The sequence below is a fragment of the Varanus komodoensis genome, unplaced genomic scaffold, assembly GCF_004798865.1.
Source record: "Varanus komodoensis strain SLA01 unplaced genomic scaffold, ASM479886v1 scaffold2, whole genome shotgun sequence".
Taxonomy (NCBI): Eukaryota; Metazoa; Chordata; class Lepidosauria; order Squamata; family Varanidae; genus Varanus; species Varanus komodoensis.
Window position 1 is genome coordinate 53,116,792 of NW_025335568.1, and position 14,999 is coordinate 53,131,790.

The 14,999-nt window shown below is 40.9% G+C and overlaps 1 protein-coding gene across 1 annotated transcript in view; it reads left to right on the forward strand.

The window, feature by feature from the left end:
* Nucleotides 1–14,109, forward strand: part of PKDCC (protein kinase domain containing, cytoplasmic) — a 52,790-nt gene extending 38,681 nt beyond the window's left edge. Inside the window, exons 6-7 of the mRNA XM_044429147.1 lie at nucleotides 8,156–8,329; nucleotides 11,252–14,109. Coding sequence (XP_044285082.1) covers nucleotides 8,156–8,329; nucleotides 11,252–11,337 — 260 coding nt within the window. The 3' untranslated portion in view covers nucleotides 11,338–14,109. The remainder of the gene's footprint in view (nucleotides 1–8,155; nucleotides 8,330–11,251) is intronic.
* The last annotated feature ends 890 nt before the right edge of the window (nucleotides 14,110–14,999 follow it).

Genomic DNA, 14,999 nt, shown 5'->3' on the forward strand with positions numbered 1-14,999 from the left:
AAGAAGCCATTACAGCCGGCATCTCTTTCTCTCTGTCTAATAGTTTGCATCGATCTGTGCCGTGTGTCAAGGCTTCTAGCATGTGCTGACGGGTTTATGCATCCCTCGGGCCTTGTCTTCCAGCCTGCACAGCGCATTTCAGGGCTTGTGTGTTTCTTCCATTGGTTGGCCAGCTCTCTGCTCACTCCTACAGTTTTGCTCCAAAGAGGAAAGCAACTCAGAGCAGCGCATGCATAACATTGCATTCTTTTACTCCACCGGCTGTTCTGCCAATTGTCAGTCCGTGTGGTCCAGCTGACAGAGTGCTGGACCTTAACCTGAGTTCAGTTCGTAGCCCTGAACTGGGTGGGTGGCCTTGGGTGTGCCTTTGTAGTGGCAATGATACTGACGGGGGCAGAGTTCTGGGATGGGATGGGGGCGGGGGGAGACAAGCCTACTGAGTTATGATTATTTTGGGGTCTCGGTAGTTAACCTTTTTCTTGTGTTTGTTTAACAGAAAGCAGTATAAATATTTGCAAATTTTAATTTCATTTTAAATTATTCTGCTAGAAAATAGATGCATATATACACCTCCCCCCCCCACACACACACAGAGGGAGAGGGAGAGCGGGGAGAGAGAGAGAGAGATTACAGCAAGCTCCAGAACAGTTCAGGTTATTTTGTCATCCATTTGGTTCATAGTCTGAAGGATGGCCCATGTGGAAAACCATAACTTGATTTAGTGTGCTAGGTGGAATTTCTGAACTGGCAGCCCATTCATTTTGATGAACGGGTGGCAGGCCCAGGAGTGAGTGCAGGATGCTATATCCTCTGTAAGGTCTACCTTCTTTCCTTGGAGAAAATTGCCCAGCCTCAGAGAGGTAACTGGTACTGTTCTTTCCCCATCCTCTTTAGCTGTCCACAGATTATTTGCTGGTCTCCTGGCTTTTGCCCAATTTCATCTTCTGCTCTTAGTTATTGGCAGTCTGGTCTCACATTTTGTGCCTGTTGGCATAATGCATTTAGCCTATGAGAGTTTTTCTGAAATTGAATTCAGCCTTCGGGTTAAAAGAGGTTTGCCACCCCTATCCTGTATGAACCTGCCTGTAAGTTAGTCCTCTGAGCTCTGCTTTTTAATCTACTTCCAGGAAAGATTCACTTGGTGAAAATGTGAGGCAGGGCTTTAACTGGCACCACCCCAGTTGAGGGATTCCCTCTTGAAAGAAGTTATATCAGCCTCTGACGGTGAAGAAAAATATATATATTGCCTGGCTTTTAATGGTATTTAGGTTTGGAAAAGTTCTAATGTCGTTGACCTTTCAAGTTCTGATATATTTTAAAATTTTCTATTCTGCTTTTGTTCAAACATTTAAACTTAAATTTTTTAAATAAGCAAATGAGTTTATTTTTGAATTTCCTGTAAAATATTATGAGGGTCCTTTTCAGGACCAAAAGTCCATTTAGAAATGTTTTTACATATACAGCAAATAGAGCCTTGTAATCTTTGCTCTATTTATAGTTAAGCAGAGCATAACTGGAGTCAAATGGGCAGTCCTGCAAAGTAGATAATGCCCCAGAAAACCACTTGAATAGCGTTCACGAAGCTGCACCTCACATTTCTGCTACCCTTTGCTAGGCTTGCTCAGCACCCTCCTTCGCCCGCTGTATCTCTCAATCTGCCACTTGCTTGTTTCTCACTCCACGCACACCTGCCGCTCTCAGCTGGAGCAATGTTAACTTTCACAAGCCCGGGTAGATATGTCACTCAGAAGCACAGATAACTTTCCCTTCTCTGAGTATTATATTACAGCACTATAATTTGTAACAACTTGGCATATTGTATATCTGTGAAACAAATCAAAGTTCTTCTTTTTTTCCTCAGTTTTGAAAATTTGAGGACATCATCCTGTCATTGAAGCCCCTTTCTTTTCTCACTACTTCGCTCAGAAGTAAACGTGAGCAAAAATTCGTGGAGATATTTGAATAGCAATCATTTCGTATCATGTTACTTAATGCGAAATCTTGCAACTCGAAGTGGGTTATATTATATCCTGTTCTTTAAATTCTAGGCATCCCCTTATCTTGCTGACCAAGGAAGTTAAGTTCAGTTGTGGGATACCAGCTGGAACCATCTAGTAATTTATATCATTTAAGTATAATCCTGTGCATGTTTAGACACAGAAAAGCCCTATATAGCTGACTGGGACACACTGGAGGTTATACATGAATAGGATTGGAACTTTGATTTGTAAAGCTACTTGGATATGTTAAGGAGCTCTTATCTAATACTTATGAGGCTGTAGCAACTTTGGGTTCAGCCTTCGAAATCTTAAATATATGGCTTCTGTTATATCCATTCCTTCTATTTTGAAGATTGTTACATGTCTTTCATTCCATCACCCATTCACTGAGAGAATCAATTTGTCCTTAGGGGGTATATGGAAATGTCATTCCATCTTGTTGAATTTGCACGTGGGCACATTGTCACAAATGTGCAATTTGACGAAACCACATTAGCACAAGTAGAAATTTGCACAAATCCCCCACAGTAAAAAATAACCGCCTGCAAGTTCATAGAATTTGCATGACTCAGAAAAACAGGTCCACTGTGGAATCCACAGGTAGGACTCAGAGAAATTACCACACTGATTTGAATTAATTGTAGATTTGTCAGGCATTGCTACTCTTACCTGAAATGGTTGCTGACCTGGAGACACCTGCTTCTCACTCTGGGTGAACATACAAATTGCAATTTATACAGCTAACTGAAGAATTAAAAACTGCTCTTCGATTCAGGCAGGACATTTAGCATCATGCAAATCTGCTATAATTAGATGAATGCATTATCAGACTTCAGTGTACATCCCTGGAAATATATGAATATAAATATATGTAAATATCCAAACTTTAGTGAAGGATAACATTCATTTGTTAATGCTGACAATCACAAATGCATTTTGCATATATACAATCACATTTAGGTGATTTAAAAGGGAAGGGTTATAACCCAGTGGTAAAGCACACGCATACGAAAGAGTCCATAGTTTGTCCCTAGCATTTCCTACAAAAATACCACCATATTTTAGTTTAAAGCACTTACTGCCAATAACTAAGTCCTCAGAGGTAGGGCTAGTTTCAGTAAGGCTGAAAAAGATTCCTAACTAAAACCCTAGAGAGCCACTGCCAGTACACATACACAGTTCTGAGCTACGGTTCAATATGTGTGTCCACGTGCATACATGCATGGAATAGGCTGCATTAGTCTCTTAAAATGATAAGCTTAAAGGTGCCATTTCATTCTTCTTAATGGCTTAATTTAGATTTTCTGTGTGAGGTTTCTTAGATAAAAACTACTTCATTAGGTGCAGTAATGCAGAGAAGTAAAATGTAATAGTTATAGGCAGGAGTGAACCTTCTGTTTTCATTGAAGGATACTGGGCTGCCAGTTCAGAAATTTTGTTTAACAGAAAGCAGTATAAATATTTGCAAATTTTAATTTCATTTTAAATTATTCTGTTAGAAAATATATGCATATATACACCTCTCTCAATGAAATTTTACCTTGCACACTATATCAAGTTATGTTTTTCCACATGGGCCAATGTATCATAGGTAAATTACTGGAATCTCTACTCAGCTGTTCCAAAAATGCTGTTCTAAGACTCCTATAAGCAGCTTGATATAGAATGGTAGTTATATATTTGCCCATGTGTTTTAGGATACAAATCAAGAAAAAAGGTGTTGACAGACTTGGAACAGAATTTTTGGCACAGGTGAGTGGAGATTCCAGTAATCTACCTAAGGCATATTGTGAGTGTCCCTTGTGATGAGAACCATCCCTGTGATTTTGGATGCTGAGTCTCTCTACACTATCATCCAACAGGAGGATGGCTTGCAAGTAACACTGAAGATTGTTTCTGACCATTTTTTTCTATTAGAAACAGTGTTTGATATCACTCTCACTCCATCCTTCCTATCAAGCCAGTCAAAACAGAAGCCCTGTGTCTGGTCTGACAGAAGCCATGCCTGTTGTGCTTCTGCAGTTATCTGCAAACATGTCTGTCTCGAACGGCAACTTTTAATCTTTCTCAGCATATATGCAGCAAATTCCCATCTCAGAACCCAATTAGTCCTCCTTCGTCTCCTCCTCCTCCTCCTCCTCCTCTGTATATTTGTGTGTGGCTTGTGTTACCATTTACTAAATACGTTATGACATAGTATTTACACTAGTCCAGAGCCCGGAGACCTTTGGAGACCTTTGTGGCTTCCGGGCTCTAGGAATTTGACAGATGGATCTGTGCTCCCTACCTATGAAAGCTGCCAAGAGTGGAAAGATTTACTTTATTTGCCTGAACCTTTTCACAGGAACAGAACATGTTAGGTAATATTACAAGAGCTTTATTTAGACCACTGAATTCACAGGGGCTGTGTGGAGAGTTTCAGTTAGTCTATCTCTGGTAATGACATTTCTGAACAGGAAGGGCACTGTATGGTCTCCTCTAAGCTGAAAAAAATGGAATTTGAAAAAAAATCCGCTTCTGGAAGATGGAATAAGCAAAACAAGTTAATGTTGCTGTGTTATATAATTAATAAGTTGCACAATTCATACAGTCCAACTTGATTTGGCATTTGTTTACTGGATAAGCCATGTGCAAAGCCAGATAATACGTTGCAGTTGCAAAGGACAGCCGGACTCTAATTATAGGAAAAAAGTGAGGATGGTTCCATCCCCTGACCTCTTCCAGTTTTAGCCAAATCATGCCTCCCACAACATTTTTGTTAAAAAGAAGTAGCTGATGGGGTGGGGGGGGGGGTTAAGAGAAGATAGCGGGATTGGTACAACCTGCCCCCCGAAACTCAAGCGCTACTCTCTGGTTGTATTGGAGAGGTGGACATTGTGTAGGAAACAGGCAAGGTTCTTTTTTAAAATTTTGCCCAGTGTGATATAGGCACATTCTCCCAGGCCCAACTGCACTTGTCCAAACCTGTTCCACATGTTGCTGGGAATAATTGATGGCAAAAGGAGAAGGGGATGGCAGAGAATGAGGTGGCTGGATGGAGTCACTGGGGCAGTGGGTGTGAGCTTGGGTGGACTCGGAGGGATGGTGGAGGACAGGAAAGCCTGGAGGAATGTTATCCATGGGGTTGCGATGGGTCGGACACGACTTTGCAACTAAGAACAACAAAATTCCACGTGTTACTTCCTCCAAGGAGGCCAGGGTGGCATGCAGAGCTCTCCCTTGTACCTTCCACCCTTGTTAGGGGTGACTTAGTAATTCGCTCAAGATCATCTAGGCAGCTTCATGGCTGCCCTGGGGTTTCCCAGTCATACTGATCACTGCAGCTCCTCCCCACAGTCTCTCCCCACAAAATCCAACAGTGACTTGTTTTTTTTTTTGTGCAATTTTTGAGAAGAAGCAAGGGAGATTTACCTCCCACACCAGGGTACCTGGATATCCTGCCAGGATACCTGGATTTTCCTTCCCTACCAGGATACTTTTCACAGAAGTCAAGAAAAATAGGTGCTTCTGCAGCAGTGGGATTGGTGGAAATCATGCTGTGTGTTCTTCAACCATTGTCACACCTGCACCTCCATGGCCCCCACAGATCTTACTCCAGAAAATCCCAAAACTGTACAATATTGCTTAAAGGTAGGGTAGTGGCTCAAATTTTTCTCTTCCCTCAAACTGGCCATTGGAGATGCAAACCCCCAGAGCTCCTGGCTACTGTTTTTCTTACATTCCAGGACCAATTTGGTGTGGCTGGCATGGCCTGTCCAGGATAAGGGATTGGGACTGGTTTGGCTGTGCCAGGCAGAAAGAGGGCAGAGTGGGACTGTGGCAGAGGTGTGTCCCAAGCACCTCCTTAGGCCAGGACATGCTAACTCTCTCCTTCTTTGCCTTGAGCAAAAACTTGGCACTTCAGCAGCGGGGGTGGAAGGTGGGCTTGTTTGTTAGATGAGCCGGACAACGGCGCTCAGTTTACAGTCAGTTTGAGCCATGCTGGATTCAAAGGGCCAGGAGGCAGAGGAGACCGCACCTGCTCCTTGGAGAAGGAAAAGTGAGATGTCCGTGCACTGGTTTAACCCAAGACTCAAGTTACGAAGTGTCTCCTTCCAGATTGCAGTTTCAGTAATGCTGTGGTTCCAGTTAATCCCCCTTAAGTGTCTGTTGTCATCTTTCTGGCATATAGAGCATTAGGGCCAAACGACACATGACATTAATCATGTGCCTTGCCCTTGAGCGCAGGAATGTTCTTTCACAAGTAGCCAACATGCCCCCCTTTGCCCCTGCTGCAGCCCCAATCAGAATCCGGTTCCTGCGCTACTGATATGTGAAAGTAAAATCCTGCACTCAAGGACAAATCTCGTGATTCATGAAACATGGAATTTGGTCCTAATGTGCTAGAATTATAAGAAGGCAGGGTGTTTTGCAAGTCAGTACTGGGTGGGTTTTAATATTGGGTGCAGTAGTATTTGCTTTTTTATTTCAAAGGCAACTTTCTAGCCTTTATTATTCAGAAGGTGAGATTGAGAATATGTGGGCAGAGACTGGTGTAATTTCAGAGTACTCTGTATGTGTGTGTGTTGCATAAGATTTCTATTCATTGTGGATGCACAATTTTAGTGTTTCATAGTTTCTTGTCACTCTTCCTTGAGTAGCAGAAGGACAACAAATTATGCAAATTGAGTAGGCAACAGCCCCTGTGATGGTTGGCTTAAAGCACAACCCAGTATTGTTGTGCTCAGAAGTATGTCCCTTTGATTCCAGCGAAGTGTGCTTCCAGGTAAACGGGTGTAAGATTGTTGCTTAATGCAGGTTGCAGGATTCATTTTTGAGTTCAGGATTTGATTTGGTGAAGAATTTTGGTTCTGTAGACTACTGAAAGTACAGGAGTCAACATTCTGGCTGTGCCTTTACATTTTACATGCTTGTTGTCAGAATGGAAGAAATCAAGGACTTTGTGAAACAAATGTGTGTTTACTAAATAGTTCACATACTTTCCAAGGAGATGGTGTATGGAATGCATAGTAAATGGTTTGAGGAGCGATTCTCTTATAAACCGATCTATTGCCTCCTAGATTGTGTGCAATATCATTATAATTTCTTAGTAAGTACTGCTGCCTTCAGTGGGTCCTGCTCTCAGGTAAGTGTATATAACTGCAGCCAAAAGTCTGCTCTGTGATTGTCAGATTGGAAACATCCGTAACATAACCTTTCCAAAATACCAGTGTGCTGACATTTCATAGCTTCAGGGTGAAAACTTTTGAACCAAAATGACTCTAACTTAGCAAAGGCTGTGAAACTGGAAATCTGGCTATACTTTGCTTCATAGGTGCTATTAGAAGCGCATGATAATTGAGTAGCGATTTTTGAATCAAGTAGCTCAGTAGAATATTTATGACTGAGTAGTTTAATTTGTTTGTTGCATTCATTAGAGATCTCAGGCAGTTGGAAAACAATGTTGAGGTGAATACCATGAAGAAAAGGAGAGGGGGATCTGTAAAAGGAAAGGAGACTGAATGGCAACCAGTGCGGGCAGTTCATCCACAAGCAGTGCAGAGGTGCTAGGCAAGAAGCAAACTTCATGTTACTCCCCCCGACCCAGGTCTTTCTCTCTGGGTCCCTTCAAACAACTGCCCTTTTGTATTAATCTTAAGAAGAAATAAAAGAAGTTTGCTTAATTAAAAACCTGTCTTTCCTTTACAGAGGCAAAAGAAAAACAGCCATGCTGTCCTGACTCAGAAGGTGGGCTGGGAATGCCTGATTGAGTCTTGCCCTGACAATTCAGCCCACTGTTCAGTGCATCAGCAGTGGCCTCATCTGTTCATTCAAGTGGATGCTGTTCACTCTGCAGAACATTCTGTCCAGAGAGACCCCAATGAAATCAAAGGCTTCTGTTGCGCAGGAAGGAGGAGAGGGATAGAACCAAGGGGGTGCAGAGAGTTTCTTGGCACACCCATTTCCTGACAAAGTGCTCCTTAGTGATCTCAACAAGATATTCTTTCATACAAGATTAAACACACACACGCACACAAATACACAAATACACAACATGATATATTGAGGAAATGGCAAAGAACGTTGAATCACTTTCTAAGTACATGTTGAAGCTTCACTTGCTGGAAAAAACTGCACATTTGGAACAATGATCTTCCTTTGCTTTGTTCTTCTAGATTACAAGAAGCTGCCCAAAGCTGCTATCCTTAATGAGGATTACAGGTGCTGGCCATCCTACCATCACAAGGGGTGTCTCCTTTCTGTATTTGATGTTAGAGAAGCCATCGATGTTTGTGAGAGTCATTCACAGTGCTCAGCTTTTGTTCTCACCAACCAAACCACGTGGACAGGTAATAAATGCCAGCAAGTTAAAGTTACCATTAATCTATAGTACCAGGATGGGCATGCTTGAAAGCTTCTACTGGAGTGGGTTTCCATTTGATGCTTGCTATTTCAAAGTTGAGAAACAAGCCATGTTTGCTGTGGATGCAGTGGCACTGAGAGCTTTTCTTTGACTCTTGCCCCTTGGGGATGAAAGACTCTCCCAGATAAAGGAGGACAAGTATGCCAAACAGCCTATTTTTCTGTAGACTTGGCATCCATCTAAGTTGTGCCACCAACAAGCATGTCACCATCTACACCTCTGAGCTCCTAAAGCATTTTAGTTTCCCGGCCACCATGCATTATTTTATTATTATTTTACTCATTTAACTTACAAGTCACCCCAGACCCTAGGATCTCAGGACAATATACAGTAAGAACAATAATTACACAATTATAGTCACAATAAATGCAGCAGCAAAAACCCTTTAAAAATGAGCAGATATCTCATTTTTAAAGAGCAACAAGGGAGCAGATATCTAAAACAATTGCATTTAAGACAGCTCAAAACCCAACTTTATAGCATAAAATACAAAATACAACCAGACAGTGAAAAACACACAATGAGTTAAAACATGCCTGAGAGAATAAGATGGAATTTTTCTGGCACTGAAAGATCAACAAGAAAGGCTTCAGGTTCACTGTGGAAGGGGCATTTCAGATGCAGGGACGGGAGTGGACCAGTGAAAAGACCCATTTATGAATAGTCAGCTGCCAAATCTCGGTATGGAGGGGCACTCAAAACAGCACCTCCAATGATGAGCTTCATGGTATGGGTAAACACATCACTGTGGAGTGTACAAAAACTTGGCAGTGTCCAGAGTGCAATGTGATGTTGCTGATAGTAGCACTTGAGAGAGGTAAGATCTGGGCAAGCCGCTGTCCTTTGTATTAAGCTTAGACAGAAGGTAGAGGAATGTCAAGCAGCTGCAGAAGCGATCCTGCAAAACGCATTCCAGCACCCTTCCTTTATCAGTCATGATGAGTTCCATAGAGATTAGTGCATATGTGCTGGGTGACCGCTTCCAGCTGGATGAAATGCGAGCAGGATCTTCCTTTGACAAGCAAAGCATTTGGTCCTTCTATCTAGGCACCAGCAGATACTAACAATGTTGTCTTAATCAAAGGGCAGCCTTAAATGAACTCTGAGAAGTTTATGCTACAGATGCCACAGAGGTCATATATGTTGCTAGCAGTATGCTTATTTAATTATTATTAACTTTCAAAATCCCTTTCCTGCCTAGAAAAGCAATTTGGAAGAAATTAACCCAATTTAAAACAATCAATGCTTAAATTTTGTTTTGTGCCAACAAGCCCATGGTCATTTTATCTACCCTCCAGAAGACTATTCCCATGTGACCTTCACAAGTGAGATTTTTAAAATGGTGTGGCACTATTTGTGAGCTGGACCTTTGTGGGATACAGGGTTGGATTTCAAGTCAGGTTTTGTTGGTGAAACTTGAGTTTTTGAGTGGCAACGGCGTGTTACACACAAACAAGGTCTACCTCTTGATTTTGCCATGTCTTCCTTGTTTCAGCCTGCAGGATTTCATACTTACTTTATTTATTTACTTTATATCCCACCGTTGTTCTTGTTGATTTTTTGTTCCTTACCAATGGTTGCTGCTGCTGGGGACAGGAAGAGCTACTGCACAAGCAAGTCGCTTGGCAATCCTGGCGTGCAGCAGTCCTTGGCACGGGGAGGAAAGCGTGATTACCTGCCCCAGCAGTTAATCCCTTAATTATTGATGCTTCTAAGCACTTGTTCAATCTATTTGGATGATAGTGAGTTTTAGTAATTCAACAGTATTTTTTATTTATTTTTAAATTAGATTTCCACTCCACCCATTAGTCAAGATTAGCTTAATTAATTTTATTACTTGTATTACTGGTTTTAATACTGTATTTATTTTTTATTTGTTGCATTTATATGCTGCCCCATAGCCTATGTAGCCCATAGACACAAACATAGGACCGCACCTAACATAAAAATAATAGATAAAACAATATCAGTGAAAACCTGATTGAGTGATACTAATACAAACTACAATGTAAAGTACAAAGAGAAGGATAAACAATAATAGCAACAATAAAACCAGCAGCGGAAAACCAAATAAAACAGAATCCTAAAAACCAATATTAAATAAAAGACCTTGACTTGGCAATGAAAACAAAATAATGTGGGTGCCAGTCGCACTTATCTCGGAAGGGAATTTCAAAGGTGGAGTACAACAAGAGAGAAGGCTCTTTTCCTTGCTAATTCCTCCCTCCCCCACATCATTTGGGGGAGGGGTTCACAAAGGAGGGCCTCCATTGAAGAGCTGAGTGATCTGATAGGGATATAGAAAGACAGACTGTACAAAGCAACCTGGAAATAGCTAATGCTACATGCAATTCTACCATTAGCTTCTACCTGTATTATTTGGAACTCAAATGGCATGAATTTATGGCATGGCTCACGTGTTTAAAAAAATCCAGCCCCATCTTATTTATTTATTTTTACATTTATAAATTGCACCCATGGTCCTATAAAGGACTATACAAAGAGATAGGATGAGGAATAATACGTATAGAAGCCCAATGGGATTTAAACCCTCTTCGTCGCTACCCCATGGCCAGCAAAATGAATATGAATATAAATATAGTGCTTCCCACTGATGACCAGTTTTGGCTGATTTTTCAGGTAGGGAGAACACAAACCTGAGAAGCAGCTGCTGAGACATCTCCCTGTAAGCCTTTGTGGTTATGACTTGCTATACAGAGTGTGAAAGAAAAGTGGGGATAACCAGGGCGGCCTTAAAAGGTTATTTTCATGACGGGATGTTTCTTCCCCCCTCTACTAATTGTTTCCTTTTAGAAATACTATATTTTCTTCTTTGTTCTCTGCCTAGGTCGTCATCTTGTCTACTTCAAGATGGGCTCCACTTCCATTGTGTCCGATCGTGACAAGACAACCTATGTGAAAGTGATTGAGTGAAGGCTAATGTGACGTAGAAGTCCAGTTCTGTGCAAGTTTACTCAAGAGTAACTCCTATTACATTCCATAGGACTTACTCCCCTGTAAGTGTGCGTAGGGTTAAGCCCCAGTCCAAGTAACAGGAAGTGGCAGCTGTTTGCATTCACAGGCAGACTGCTGTTGCATGCAAGGCAGCTTGGATGGAGAAGGAATTGCACTAGCACTCATTCTAATCTACAGAGTGTGAAACAAACTTTAAAGAAGAGACCTGCATGACCAGGATGAATGTGCAATAGGACGACATTTTAAAAATGTGACTTTGTCTTACGAAGCAGAATAGAATCCAAAATGTGATACACTGTGTGGCTCACCGTAGGATGCTGAAAAGTGACAGGCACCCTAGTGTGCTTATCTCAGTAGGGTCACACATGCTCTGTACAATTTGCATACAATTTGGATGAGAATTCTTCCCTTCCACAGGGAGTTTGGAACTGCCAGTTCAGGTATTTTATTTATGTAAGCAAGTAGGACTGTTAAACTTCGTATGTTCCAAAGCTAAAGTTCAAACCTCATGGAAGACAATCAATACTTTATTGTACCAAATATAAGAGACCAAACTTTGCATAGTCCTTGTGCACCAGATCAGTCTAGTATCTATTATTGCTGTCACCCAATTAAAAAAAAGTAGGGTGCAGTCTGTGTTTAGATAGTAAAAAGTCCTAACACCTAGCGTTTTCCAGACAGCATTGCCCTTTACTGTCAAAACATGCATAGGACTGCATCCTTAATTGATTAACTGTATCAGTTCTAATGGGAAAAAGCTCCCTAAAAGAACTAAAGGGCATACTTTGCTTCTTGCAGATGCATAGCATGGATCAGGAAAATTATAGCAGAAACATTCCTCTGTTGCTTCGATAGAGGAAGGAAGTGTTGCAGTTAAGTTGTTTGGCGTTCCCAAACATTTTGATCAGTGGGCGCATTTTGAATTTTGTGGAACCTTCATGGGTGCTTTCATAAAGTGGCTTATGGGTGAGGCTCTTGCCCAGTAGCTGATTCCAAGGCAGCAGTGGGTTTGCTCTCCAAAGCATAGTCTATCTTTTGTGAGTCCAAATAAAGGTGGTGCTGCAGGGTAGCCCTTGGCTTTGCAGTCTCCCAGTGTTTCTATGTTAAAATGTTGGAAGTATTTTAAGAAAAATAAAAATCAGGAGGGCATTGAGCCTGGCAGGCACCGAGAGACATATTACAGTCCACAGGCACTAAACTAAAATAAACAATAGCCATATGTGTTGGTTGATGCATGGGATGGATTTTTCTTTATATGGTGATATGTATTATTTCACTTACAAGAAAATATAATAAACTAATGCCGTCACATCTGGAGCCCTCCTGCTCATTCTGCTGAGTAGGTAGGTCCCTGGACATCTGCCCCAAAATCACCACTGGAAAGAATGTCTTTTTAAAGATAGCACTTTCCATCTGCAGGTTGTATAACTATTTCTTGATTAAGTTTTCTATCATGTTGAACAAGAGCACCTTTTCAGTTGATTAACATGTTTTTAATCAAATGCATTAATCAACTAAACAATGCAGGCCTAGGGTTTGTAGATGAAATAATGCTGTCAACTTTCACTTTAAGAAATGAACTGGGAAGATGTCGATCACTTTGATGGGTAGAATAAAGTAAGCTGCATGCTGCAGACACCCATGTTACATCTATCTCTGTGAACGCACCAAATAGTGCTTCAGCCCTAGCTGCTTCAGTTTACACATTATGCATTTAGGGTAAAGTCCAGTGCAGTTTTAAACAGAAAAAAATATCTGTCTTAACTTGTATGGGATTTTTCGTTTAGGGAAAGTAAAAGGGTATAGGGCATTGCTAAGGTGAGAGCTAACCCTACTCTTTCTTGGGGGACTTCAACAGTTCCGGGCAATTATCGCCTGTTTTACTTTATCCTATATAATCCAGTTGGATCTTTGACAATCAAGTGTGCACCAATTCACACAGTTTCTCTTGGGTTTCATTTCTTGCATATGGCAGATTAGGACAATGGGACTTAAAAGGAGGGGGAAAGCCCTGCAGTTGGATTCATGCAATCCTAAATTCATCCATCAAAGTCCAATGGCATGTTTCATTTGTTTAGTCCCAGAATAATGGTTAATGTTGAATAGTTGATGCTAATTTGATTTAAACATTTTTATAAAGGTTTTGATACACGGGACGAATTGTGCCATTGACATTCTGCATGGATGGTCATGCTTGGATACTCAGGTTCATGGAATGGGCTATCCATGTTATTTTCCTTGGGACTCTACTATGAAAGATATTTTGGACTGCTGTTGGGTCCACTGGATTGTCTTGCCTTAAAGAAATCTGGTATAACTATTGTTCAGAACACTTGATGCAAGGCAGGAGCAACATGTTTGGACTGACCATTTGTATTCACAGTATCGCTCACACATCAGGAGAGCAACTGAGAATAACGAACAGCACATTTTTCAGGTTCTTGTACAAAAGATGCGTTTCTGCTACTGAGTCTTTGGAGTTTTGAAGGTGCTGCTTACTAGCTTTAAGAACAAATGATCTTAACAACAGCAGATGAACCAGAGCCTTAATAATGCAATACAAATATCAAAATCTTTTCATAAGTAAAGTGTGTCTAAATAATACGCTTTCAGTGAAAGCAAATAAGAAAATGTTAAAAGTGACAAATGTCATGCTTTTTCTGGTTTGTGCGTTCAGAATCTTTTGTACATTTTGAAAATGTTTATTTTTGTAAGAAAATAAAATGAAATTGATGAGCTAGTTTTTGCAATGGCTGTGATTTCTTTTTTCTGTACTGCATTTTTGTTTTACACAGGATCATATTCCTGAGCCCATTTATTCTGAAATACAGTACTCCCTTTAATGGGGCTCTTCTCGAGTCAGCTGACTAAGAATAGATGCTGCAATCTTTTATAGAATGGCTGTGTGGCATGCAGCTTGACTTGTTTGCATACGGAATGCTTTGTCTACAAAATTCAACCTGGTTAACAGAGCCTGAAATCAAAAAGCATACAAGAGTAAATGTATAAAACAAGCCTGTACAAATTGAATCAATACAAATGTGGTGTGAGACTAGAATATAATATTTCACAAACAGGCTGAAATGGGTTTAACAATTACAGGAGCCACACCTGAAAAAAAAAAGCCAAATATTCCCCTTCTCTCCCATTGATTTGAGGTAAGGTGCAAATGATGCCAAACTCAGAGCATTTGTGTATCTAGCCCAGCTTTGTGCTGGTGGGTGGTTCACCCGGAGCTCTGACAGCCTTTATGATCTGAACAACCACAAGCATATTGTAGATTAATTAAATGTACAGCACTCAGAGAGCCCTAACAGGGCTATTGGCGTGGTCTATAAATTAAATAAATATTGTTGAAAACCATCCATAGAGCTTTGGGAGGGATAGAGATTAAAACAGTACTGCTGTCTACCAAATAATAACATTTTAAAGGTGTGTAGCACATAAGAGTTTCTAAAGTGCACATCACCATGAACAATTACTACAGTACCCTGCATAGGGTATCTAGTATTATAAACCTATTGAAAATGTGTGAGTGGGTGAGATTATTGCTGTTCAGCTATGATAGGAATGTCAAACCTCTGGCCTACAGGCCTAAATTAGCTCACAGAGGAGCCATG